Source organism: Antechinus flavipes, chromosome 1, assembly GCF_016432865.1.
Source record: "Antechinus flavipes isolate AdamAnt ecotype Samford, QLD, Australia chromosome 1, AdamAnt_v2, whole genome shotgun sequence".
NCBI classification, from domain to species: Eukaryota; Metazoa; Chordata; class Mammalia; order Dasyuromorphia; family Dasyuridae; genus Antechinus; species Antechinus flavipes.
The window spans coordinates 605,809,349-605,822,526 of record NC_067398.1 but is presented as its reverse complement, the minus strand read 5'-3'; the positions used below and the strand labels follow the sequence as shown (position 1 = coordinate 605,822,526).

The window sequence follows — 13,178 nt, the reverse complement described above, 5'->3', positions numbered from 1 at the left end:
CTACTGGGTAGAGTGTTAAATTTAGAGTCAGAGAGATCTGAGTTCAAGTCCAGTTTTTCATACTTATTAGCTAGTTAACTTTGGGCAAATCCTTTAATCTTTACCTCAGTTTCTTCATCTGTATAATGGGCATAACAATAACACTTACCTTCCATAATTGTTGGGAGAATAAAAAGAAATATTTGTGAAACATTTTACAAACCTTAAAGCACAATGTAATGCTATGATTATTATTAATCTTTACCCTAAAACCTTCAATGATGATGAAGTAGTGATATAATTGATAATTTAGTCCACTTTTTTTAGCTCTGTTTCTTGGTAAGTTTTTCTTTATATTGAGACAAAATCTTCATTTCTGTAAAAACCACACATTGTTCTTGAGTGTGTCTTCCAGGGACAACATAAAATAAATTTAATTCTTCTTCCATATGACAATAAATCTACAGGCTCTTATTAAATTCCTAAGCTATGCCAAATACTGTTCTAAGCATCAAGAATATAGATACAAAAATGAAACACTCTTTGACATCCAGGAGTTTATATTATTATGCACAATTTAACTTAGAATCATGGAATCTGTTTTTTAACTATCTTCTCTGTGTTTCTTCTCCTATTAGACCCATTCAGAAACTTCAGGGACTATCTGATCTATATTCCTAATGCTCAGTACAGTGCCTAACACTTAGTAGGCACTTTAAAAAAATAAATGTTTCTTGGTTATTATTGCTATTCTGACCTCTCAGTAGTATCTGACTCTTCATGACTCAATTGGGATTTTCTTGGCAAAGATATTGGGGATAATTTGCCATTGCTTCTCCAGTTTATGTTACAGATAAGGAAACTGAGACAAATATGGGACTTATCCAGGGTCATCTAGCTAGTATCTAAGGCCAGATTTGAACTCATAAAGATGAATTTGCCTATTATTGGTTATTAGCTATATCGATCTGAGTTTATCAATATCCTTCCTAAAACATTAAGTATCAAGATCTTATAGACTATTTTTGATATGGTCTGACCATAGCAGATTACAGTGGAATTCCCACTATATAAATAGTCCACTTGTAAGAATTCAATACATGATTGCATTAACTTTTATAGCAACTTAATCCCATTTGATTTCTATTCAGCTTGTAGTTCAGTTAAACTCTAGTAAACTATTTTCATTTCATAGGAACATTTTTTAAATCCATTCTTACCATCACCACTCTCATCCTGCCCTTTTGCAGTTGAATTTTAAATTCAAATATAGGGTTTTTATATTTGTTCTTAATTGTGATGACTTACTAAAAAAAAAAAAAAAAAAAACCACCTTTTAACAATGCTCACATTTCCTTTACTTGACATCATTACCAGTGTCTCTTGAAAGGTTTTATTTTCTAACATTTATATCAAGAGCTATCCTTAGTTTCTTAGATCAAAGTAAAATTCTTGCTGAAACATGTTTAGACTCAGGGAGTTGACCATCCAAGCAGGAATTTCAAATTGGGTCATTTAGAAGACCCAGACTCTTAGTCTGAAGATGTGAAGCTCTGTGGTGAATTCATTGTTGGGCAGGTACCCAGGGCCTTGGAACTATATTTAGCTGAAGGTGTGAGCTGTTTTCAGGGTAAGTATTGGTTGTGTCAGAAAAACAAAATTTCCATTTTCAAAGCTGGTAGAGATCAAAGATACTGGAACTTTGTAAAATAGATGATGAGTTTCTTGTTTTAAAGGTTGCATTTTTTGTGTTTTACTCAAGAAAAAATGTTGACTATGAAGGAAATGAAGATAAATCAGTACTTAAAAATATATTTGGAGATGAGGGAGAAAAATGGGATTAGAATAATTTAAGGTTGAAATAGTTTCAAAACAAATAAAGTTGAAGTAAAAGAAATCAGACCTAACTTTGAGTAAAAATCTTTTCAGAGATCTCAGTCTTATAGTTTCTTTGGAAAAATTGCTACGTATATTAGTCATCTAATATTTTTAATCACTGTTTTTTTTTTTTCTCCTTGCAGCAAAAAAACAAAATATTTCTTGTTCTATAGCTGTTTATAACTTAGTATGTTAATATTAATCAGTATATTAAATGAGACTTCTTAGTTAATTATAAATAGATACAGCTCTTTACGATGTATATAGCTTGAAAATGAATACATTTCTTTTCTGTGGCCAATTTTTAAAATAAAGTACAAAAAGAAAAAAAAATCTCTAGAAATAGGGATTTTTTGAATCCAAAGACAAATTTTTAATTGATTATTTTAAAGCATAGGATGAGTATTTGAAGTCTGATTCAACAACCAACACATGAGTTAAATTGAGATACAATTTTTTTAAAAAATTACTTTTAATTTGTATTTTCAAAATTGCATTAAGTCTTTTTACCAAATTAAAAAATGATTTTTTTTCTTAGTATGAGCATAAAGACTTCATAGATAGGCTGAGCATTTTTTTTTTTGGTTGTTGTTTTTGTTTCTGTTTTGTTGTTTTTAGCAATGTTGTTAGTTCATTTGAACATTTTATTTCAGTAAATCATGATCTTAGAATCAATAAAGTTTGAACATTTCTTCACTCATAAAAGATGTGGAGAGAAGAAAATCAACTTCAAAAAACTTCAGATTTTCATCAAGCATGTCTTTGATTCCTCCACAGACTATATTATATTATATTACATTATATTATATTAATGTTTACTTCACATGGTTTTTTTCTTCTTGGAAGAAAAGTTCAACTCAAAATATTTTGAAAATTATTCTTATTCTTTGAGTGTTTTATCATCTACAGAGAAAGGTTGTTTTTTTTTGGGGGGGGAGGGGTATGCATTTAGCTAGACCATCAATTTCAACTATAACAACAATACACCCTTTGTCTAATAACCTACTATCTTATTTGTTCTTTTATTTTTGTTCTTATTTGTTAACAGTTCTGAAAGGTAGATGCTATTATTATCTGCATTTTACAAGTTAAGAAATCGAGGCTCTGGGAAGTTAAGTGGCCATAAAGTTATTAATTCTCCAGGGCAGGATTCATATTTAGAATTTCCTGACTCTAATTCTTGTACTCAGTTTTCTAATGTACTTAGTTGCCTTCATAATTAATAATTGTCTCATAAACTGATAGAAATAGATATTGATACAGATAGTTATACATATATGCATGTACATACACATACATGCAAACATGTAAGCCTAGAAATTTACATATGTTGAGTATATAACACAATATGTTTTGGTGAAAAGGAGTGTTCAGACATTATGAAGTAATGAAGTAATTATCACATTGGACCTTTATGTTCCTGTGTTGTATACATATACAACACATCTGATTCATTAAGAGAGAGCAAAATTTATTCCCTGGTGAGAATGTCAGTATTGAATTCTAGGTTGGTATCTATCTTCTTATGTTAGCTTATGTTGTACTAAAAATATGTTTATATTTTATATAGTTTACATATTGTACTTAAAATCGTCTGTGTTATCTGGACTTTCAAACTCTCCTCTGTGTTTTCCCTGTAAATGATTTTCTTTGTATTGTGAGGTGCTACTGCTTGTTATCTTCCATTCTCCTCCTCTATAATGTTTTACAAAAGAATTTGTATGCTGAACTTATTTTGGCTTTGACTGCCATCTCTCTAGCCTTGGCAAAGAGATTAAATATTTGTTGAGGTGGTTTCTGGGTTCCTTCTACCTTATCTTTGTGGTTACTGTTTTGTAATGGTTAGCTTCTATAAGAAATGGTGATAAATCCAATGTCTTTATTTTTGTCCAACTCTTCTCTCATTCTGGAGGATAAGGGTAGTAAGAGGAATTGCCTGTTTAAAGAAGTTGTATTAAAATTTTAATTATACACAATATGTTCTCATTTTTTATTTTTTTGTTCTCCTTTGAAATTGATTTTAACTATTGTTCTAATCAGATTTCAACTGGAAATTGATTCATAAATATCAATATCCCATTTCCTGCTTATTAATATAGTCAGTTTCATATTTGAAACCTTTTCAGTATTTGCCACATGTATTACTTTTATTTTCTCTTTTCAAAGAAAATGATTTTGATAGTCTTAGTGAAATGAATCTTGATTTGGAATAAAATTCCTAGATTCAAATTCCAATCTTGCCACTTACTTATGCCTCTAACTTTTGACAAATTGCCACCCCTGTGGACTTCATTTTCTTCATCTAGAAAATGAGATTGTTAGACTAAAATGTTACAGTTCAATTTTGTCATTATATGCAGTTATGAGGATTCTTAATTTTCCACACAAGCCTTTGAATGATATTGTTTCCATAATCTGAACTATATTTTCCAACAAGATTTATTCTCCTTTCCTTTGCACAAATTCACATTGAAATGATCAAGAATCAGGATATATGAAGACTTGTTATGAAGGTCCTTTTGAATTTTTCAGAAAGTTGCTCTTTTTTCCCCCTTTCCCTAAGACCTATATAATTATAGTAGTTTTTTTTTTTTCTAATACTCATCATGAGCACTATGAATCAAGGTGGCAAATGACCAAAATATGATGTTTCTGGTGGTCTTTAGTTGGCCACGCAACCTTTTCCACCAGTGTCTTTTTTTTCACTTTTCTGAGAACATATCCTTCCATTTCTTGGTAGTTTATATCTATTATATGATGTATTATGCATATTATGACAAAAATAATTCTAATTGGCAACAGGTCATACACTTAAATAAAAATAAGATGCATTAAAAAGGTAATTCATTTATAACAACAAGCAGAGATTAGTAATCCAAAAACAAATAAGGAAAAAGTTGATATAATTGAAAAAGAATCAACAACTTTATAGATTTTTAAACATATGTAGCATCTGAAAGCGGAAAAGGATCATCTGACATTAACTTTCATTTGAATGAGGAGGAAACTGAGATGGAAAAGAGGTTAAGTGACTCCCCTAAGCTTTAGGATAGTAAGCTGATTGGATCAATGTGTATTGCGTTCAAGTCCCTACTCTGACAATAATTCTGTGACTTTAAGCATATTGTTTCATTTAACTGAGCTGCAATTTCTTTATCTATAAAGTACAGTTAGTAAATACTTGCTTTACAACTATATTATATCTACACCTACTATATCTGGGGTTAGAATTCAGATGTTGTACCTCTACTAGAATTCTTCCACTTATTTTGTATCATTAGGCAATTAGAAATGCAGGTTTGGAGCTTGGGAATGAATTAGGGCCATAGATACAATTTATGGAGTCATGGGTAAAAATGTAATATTTGAAAACATAAAATGTAGAGTACATTTGTGAAATGGAGAGAGTTTAGCGAGAGAGGTGGTGAGTACCGAATACAAACCTTTAGGCAATGAATTGTTTGGGTATGAAAAAAAAAAAAAAAAAAAGGACAAAGTGTTTCCATGACAAAGGTTATAGGGGAAGCTATTAGAGAATTAGGTGAAAAATCAGGGCAGTATGGTATTTAGTTATGTTTTAAAGTGTGTATATCTTTTATAGAGAGCATAAAATATATTGTTATGTTATAGGGTAGTCATAAAAAGTATTTTGTTTCTTTGATGTGTATTAATAATAAGTAACACACTGTTTCAATGTAATAAGTAGCACATGTTTAACAAAGCACTTCAGTGCAGTACTAAAGCAAACTTTTTTTTTTTTTAATAGTACAAGCCGGTTTGTATTATTCTATCTATACCAAGTACACCCATACAGAACTCAGTCCAGTTGAAAGAATATTGGAGTTGAATTTAAGGACTCAGGGTTCAAACACTTACTTTAGTTAATACTTTCTTTGTGATGTTGGACAAATCTGCCCACCTCTCAGGGCCTCAGTTTTTAATTAGGAAATGAGGGGTTGGGCCAGATGATGTATGAAATTTTTTCTGGGTCTAAATCTATTATTCTTTAACCTATCAGTTAAGCTTTAAGAACATTCTTGTTCTTTAACAAAACAAATATCTAAATATATTCAGGTATTTCTAGAGTAATTTTTATTTCAAAATTTAAAAAGTTTAATTAGAGATAAATAAAAATATCTTAAGAGAAACTTAGGCTTTTCATGAGCCTTTTTTTCCAAATAATTTAGAATAGTGGGGCCATTATTTCATTGACTCTGTAGACTTAAATTGGTAATAAAAAAGCACTTTGTAAATAGCAATGTAGAGATTATTTTTTTATATAATGGAACATTATAACATGCAGCAACAGACTTGTTTTCAAAAATCATGAATCCATGGTAGGAAAAATATTACTTAAGTATAATTCAGCAAAATAAGATAGGAAAAAAATATTTAACCAAGTAGGAAATCCTAATGTATATATAATTCAGCAAAATAAGATAGGAAAAAAATATTTAACCAAGTAGGAAATCCTAATGTATTCACATATATAAAAATGAAGATGTTTTATTTGTCAAGTCAGTATATATCTATTAATCACTTACAATATAGCAGATATCCTGCTAAGTTTGGGAGATACAAGGGCAAAAATAGTAGTTGATCTTAAAGAATTCACTGTTTATTGGAGTAAGAATGACCAAACAATTATGATTTTAGATATGTGTGTATTTATATGTATGTATAGTATGTATATGTGTGCACATAAATACATACTCATATAGTGTATATGTGCGCATACATACATACCTATTTTAAGATAAATTGGAGATACTTAGTTGTAAGATAAAAGGGATTGGAAAGGCTTTACATAAGTGGCATTTTAGCTGATACTTGAAAAAATTCAGAGAGATCTGGAGGCTGAAATGAAGAGAAAAAAAAATTGTAGGAATAGGAAAAGGCCAAGGAAAATGCCTAGAGTAGAGAAATTTATTCTCTAATGCTTGGAACAGAAAGGATGCCAGTGTTTCTAGATCTTAGAGTAACCAATGGGGAGTAAGATATCGTTGGAAAGAAAGGAAGGAGCTAGAATATTAAGGACTTTAAAAGTCAAACAGATAATTTTATATTTGATCTATGGGGTGCATGGGGAGAGGGGAGGGAAATTGTATAGTTTATTGTAATTAGCTAGGAAGAGTGACATGATGTGACTTCTACTTTAGGATGACCACTTTGACTACTAAATATAATAAGATGAATCAAGGAAGAAGACCAACTAGAAAAAATTGAAATAATCCAAGTATAGGTGATGAGGATTATCCTAGCATACTGTGGGAAGAGAGAAGAGGGTGGGGGCAGATGTTATAAAAGTAGAATCAGCTGGATTTGCCAATTAATTGAATGTAGAGATTAAAGAAGTGAGAAATTGAAGAAAATTGTGTATAAGCATGAGGCACTGGAAAGGTGTCAGTAGCCTGAATTGTAATTGAGAGGTTAGGAAGAGGAAAAAACTTGGGAGGATGGAGATAAGGAGTTTGCTTTTTAGCATTTTGAATTTAAGATTTCCATGAGACATTAAGTTTGAGATACCTAATAGCTAGATGGAGATGTAAAACTAGACCTCAGGAAAGAGGTTAGGGCTAGATAAATAGAAGTGATAATTAGCTGCATAGTGCTGATAATTGAATCCATGAAAGTTGATGAGATAAGTAAGCAAAAGGGAAGAGGAGTGATGAGAAGAGAAGAGGAGAGGGGAGATGAAGTAAAAAAAGGACAGATTCCAGGAGAGTCTTAGGTGTGTGTGTGTGGGAATCTACAATTAGTAGATATGGCCTTATTGAAAAGCCAATAAAGGAAGCTGAAAAGGAACATGCAGACAGGTAGAAGAGCAATGAGAAGAAAGCACTTATGTGAAAATCTGGAACAGTAACAAGAAGAAGGTTATTAATAGTGTCAAAAATTGCATTCAAGGGAGATCAAGAAGGATGAGGATTGTGAGTAGGCCTTTAAATTTGACAATTAAGAGCTAATTGTAACTGGCCAAAGCTGTTTCATTTGATTGATGAGATCAGAATCCAGACTGTTAAGAAGAGAATGACAGGAAATGAATTAGAGCTATGAATTACAGACTGCCTTCTCAGTGAGTATAGTCACTGGGGGACAGGGGAAATACATGGGATAATAACTCGTAGATATGGATAGATCAGGTGAGGGTTTTTGTTTGTTTTAGGATAAGGGATACATAGATGTAGACAATATGAAAGCAATAGTAAACAGGGAAAGATTAAAGATAAATGAGAAAGTGGAAATGATAGAGGGAATAATTGGTAAAAGAAAATAGGATGAAATATGGGATCACTTTTGCATGTAGAAGGAATTTTCCAAGAAGCTACCCTTTCATATGAGAAGGGGATAAAGAAAGAGATAGTGGGGAAAAGGTATCTGACTGATGTAACTTGAGGGGGAAGGAAGAAGAAGGAAATCTTATATCAATTATATAACAAAAACAACAGTAAATAGAATTGCCATTTCCATGTACAGAGCATAGTACAAAAAATGGAATGTGCAAAAAGCTTCAGGTCTCTATCATGTGTATCATGTTATACATTTTCTAAACGCATAGCAAATTCACTGTGTTTTTCAAGCTGTCCTGTTTGTTTATGCTTCTTTTTGGTCTTTCCACTGTTTCTTTCTCTATATTAAAAAAATGTCTCAATGATTCTCTTTTCTTTCTCTTTTATTATGCTGTCCTTATTTCTACTACCCTTCCATCTTCTTCCTTTGTGGAAATTTTTTTTTTTTAAACAGGAAATAAAAAATGATGTCCTTGTAGGAAATATGCGTCATAAAGCAAAACAAATATGCTCATTGGCAGTGTCTAAAAATGTGTATCTTATTTTTTATCTTGAGTTCCTCACCTCTCTATTATGGTGTGGGTAGCAAAGTAAAGACTATGTGATCAAGTGGAAGGAACATTTAATCTCAAATTAAAGGATCTCCATTTAGATTCCAGTTTTTCATGTTATTGTTTGTGTAACCTTGAGTATAGGACTTCAACTCTCACATTCTCACTTTTCTTACCTATAAGGGTGAGGTAAGGGTGATGATGGTGTTAGCACCCAGGATACTTTAGAATCAGCTGGAATCAGGATAAGCAAAAGTCCTTGGTCTTTATTCTTTGTGGACGTGACAAGAATGGCGACACAGAGTCACTCTGCCTTTCTTACTTTACCCTTTTATCCCTCCTCCTCATCTCTCTATATATCAACAGATCGAGCTTGCACAGAATGTTGGGGTGGCCATTTTCCAAGCAAATGCTAATAGAGTATTATCCAATTGGTAACTAGCCTTAAGTGCTTGCTTGTCCAGATCTCAGTGTACCTGCTCAATTTCAGCCCATTACATCAGTTTTCTTACTTGTAAGGGTAAGGTAAGGGAGTAGGGCTTTATAATTTCCAAGATACCTTGATACCTATATAGTTCTGTGGTACTGTTTTCCTGTATGAAATAGACATCATTATACAGCCAACAGCTAATTGTCATAGTGTTTGTAAACTGTTTTGCTGCTTGTGCATACTTGGTATAACAAAATGAAAAGTCACATTTAAAAAAAATCACACTTTAAAAAAATATGGAAATAAAAATTTCAGTTAACTGTACTTCAACTTTGGTTGCTCAAAAAATGAATGCTCTGATATTTGGAAATATATATAAAGGAATTGCACATGTTTAACATACATTGGATCACTTGCCAACTTGGGATGGAGTAAGAGAAAGAAAAAAAAATTAGAACACAGTATTTTGTAGGGGTGAATATAAAAAATTATTCATGTATATATTTTGAAAATAAAAGGCTATAATTAAATAAAATGAATGCTCATTCCACTTTCTACACTGTGTGTGAAATAAGGCAGATTACTTTAAGATTGATTAGAAAGAAGAAAATCTTAGGAATGGGTTTTAAATGGACTTTTAAATGGATTTTTTTCCCCTTCATCTTTTTTTAGGAGAGCACATAACTGCTATAAATGCCGTCAGTGCCGCTTCACAGCTGCTGATACCCAGTCACTACTAGAGCACTTCAACACTGTGCATTGCCAAGAATTGGATATCACTACGGCCAATGGAGAAGATGATAGTCATGGTGTGTCTGCTATCAAGGAAGAGCCCAAAATTGACCTCAAGGTCTATAGTCTAATCAATCCAGATTCTAAAATGGGGGAGCCAGTCTCTGATGCCATAGTGAAGAGAGAGAAACTGGAAGACAAGGAAGGGCTTAAGGACAAAGGTTGGACTGATGGTTCCAGTGATGATCTTAGAAATGTGACCTGGAGAGGGACAGAAATTTTAAGAGGTAGCCCATCCTATACTCAAGCAAGCTTAGGTCTCCTAACTCCTGTGTCTGGTACACAGGAGCAGCCGAAGACTTTAAGGGATAGCCCTAATGTAGAAGCTGCCCATCTGGCACGACCTATTTATGGCTTGCCTGTTGAGACCAAGGGATTCATGCAAGGAGTGCCCACTGGAGGAGGAGAGAAATCTGGATCCCTTACACAGCAATATCCTGCATCAGGTGAAAACAAGTCTAAGGATGAGTCACAGTCCCTGCTACGGGTAGGAAACTTATTTTTTTTTTTTTTAATGCTAACAAGAATAAGAACCAAAATCCCTCTCTTAGGAACATAGCTTTTGTTTTTGTTTTTAGGATCATATGGTATAAAGATCACGTTATCCATATAAATTTGAAAATTCATATTCATAAAGTTAAGTTGGCAAAGTCATTCCTGTGTAATAAGACACAGAGTAGATACAATGGTAAGCAATCATTTGTTTGTCTTTTTTATTAGTTCTGATTGAACCTTGGTTAATCATTCCTGCCTATTATGCATGATGATGAGGAGATTTGAAGGAGAAAAGTTTAGAACCCAAGAAGGATGCACATCTGTTACACTGAAATAACTAAATGCTCTTTAAATTTCAAAATGGAGTAATAGTTCATACTTAATAGGCAAGATATCAGAAAACTCAAACACTAAGAACATAAATCTCTCACTGTGATGTTATTACAGAATTGTGATGTTTGGTAAAACATAGAATATAATTACATACTAATAGCAGTGCTTATTGTTTTGTTGCCAGGAAAAAGGAGTAGGGGGAGGGTTTCTGAGAAAAAGCTAAATGTGATGAGTATGACAAATCACAATATAAGGAAAAATAGGCTATTTTCTGCTCTTTTTATCATCCAGGGAGAAAGACTTAAGAACAATGTTTTTCATAGATAAAAAGTGACTCTAAGTAAAATGATATTCCTTCTCTCTCTCTTTTTTTTGTACTACTATACATTTATCCTGATTAAGAATTTTTTTTTTTTATTTTGGAAATTCACATGTTCAAAATGATATTTACTTTTTATCTAAATTATCACAGAGAATATTTTCTATCTAAATTCTAAGAAAGTGCTGATTTAGGGAGATTTAGAACCTCTGCTTAAGTACAGAAGGGGCTCTTCCAATTTAGGCTTTTCAGAGTTCAATTCAAAAGGTAACCATTAAATATAGATGAGCCAGTTCATTTATGGGATCCACAGTATACAGGCCAGATATATAGGGGGGAGAAGCTACTTGAGCTAACACTGAGAGAAAATAATTCTTCCCAATGAATGTACGATTCTTCTCATCCTGCTTTCTTCAGGTTGTCTGAGCTTCCCAGATAGCCTCCTGGATGGATCATTGAATAATGTCCCTAAGCATTGGTTATAAACCAATTATGGAACTAGGATAAAAAAAGGGTTATCTGTTTTCTGTTCATTGTGGAACAAGGACTTTTTATATTATCTCCCTTATGAACCCTTTGAAAACACAATCCTCTTTAAACCCCTCTAGTGCCCCCTTGCCTTCCCACAAGAATAGAAAATCCATTGTGGGCCTTTCAACAATCTTTATTATTTGGGATTCTATATTAACAAAAAATAAGTAATCCCACTTTTTTTTTTAAGAATAACTTTTATAGTTCCTTATGATTTCATAACTTAGGGCATTTCTATAGTTTCTTGTCCTAGGGAAGCAAGGGACATTCTGCATTTTTTGTAAATTGACATTCAGAATTTATACTCAAAAAATGATGGTTTTTTTCCCCTCACTTTCATTAGACTGAAATGTCTTATTCCTCAGCAGCTTTTAACTGTCTGAATCCTTTTAACACTATAACAATTTAAAATTATATCAGAATCTAATAATTAAATAATTCAAAATCTGATTGACTTCTCCATGTAGTAGCAAGACTTTGCTCCTTGTCCCATGCCATATCTTTTATAGGTTGTGGAATAATAGTCCTTCTCATCCTTCTCCACTTCAACTCTACCCCACCAATAAAGTAGCTTCTTATTAGGTATATTTTGTTTTGTCTTTGGAAATCTATTGTTTCTATCTCTACCAATAGCTTCTGAAGCAGTAGTGCAGCAAATGACCCTGTATCATATCTGCCTAATGTGTACTTCTCCAGAAAGGTGAAGGGAAACTTGATCACAAATATGAGTAAAATATTATGTAAAATGATATAATTATTTTATTACTTTATAGCTTTTGTTCTAATTTCTGTTATGCAAGATAGAATATTTTTGGAACTCTAATTTGTGGTTGAATTAATAAGATTGGTTTAGTGGGCCCAAAATGCTTTCATCAATTGAATTTTAAAAGAAAGCAAGTCACAGTCTTTCATTGCACTTTTAAACAATTCATGCTTATTATTATTGACTTAGGAAACAGAAGTGAAAATCTTTTGTTCCATATTACTTTTGGTTGTAGAAATTTGTATCCCCCAATACTATCTAGAATGTAATTGATTCTAAAGTCATTACATCTATTGATTTAGCGTTGCTAAATCAAAGGGAAAGACTATACTTTTACATGATATTGATTAAAATATAATTTGAGAATTTCTTTGAATAATAATAGCCATAAAACAGAAATAGGACAGTGCAATTGATAATATTTGTTTTTCCATTTTGAATAATAAGAGTAAACTAAGACTTTTTCTTAATGAATTAAATCCAATCAAAAACAAAAAAATTACAGGGATATGGCAAGGCATTGTGCCTTTCAGTGAGATGCAAGGGAAAATGCAAGAGTTCCTGTTTCTTAGTAGATTATTTTTGATATTTAATCTTATATTATGTTTGATATTATCTTTCAGTAAGTTTGATACATAATGTTTAAATACAGAAATAAGTAAATTCAAAATAATTTGAAGTGGGAGACAATATTTGCAACAGGAATAATCTGGGGAGATGTCTAGAAGGGGAAAAAAAGAATAAAAGGCAAAAATTTAAGCACTTGTGATTTAGTAGATTATTTCTAGGCAGTTGCCTGTGGGTACATAGAGATTAA

General features: G+C 32.0%; 1 protein-coding gene across 2 annotated transcripts in view; it reads left to right on the top strand.

Moving 5' to 3' along the window:
- TRPS1 (transcriptional repressor GATA binding 1) overlaps positions 1–13,178 on the top strand; it is a 303,434-nt gene that overhangs the window by 91,154 nt on the left and 199,102 nt on the right. For both annotated transcript variants that reach the window (XM_051971007.1, XM_051971006.1), the window contains one exon: positions 9,801–10,407. In XM_051971007.1, coding sequence (XP_051826967.1) covers positions 9,801–10,407 — 607 coding nt within the window. The remainder of the gene's footprint in view (positions 1–9,800; positions 10,408–13,178) is intronic.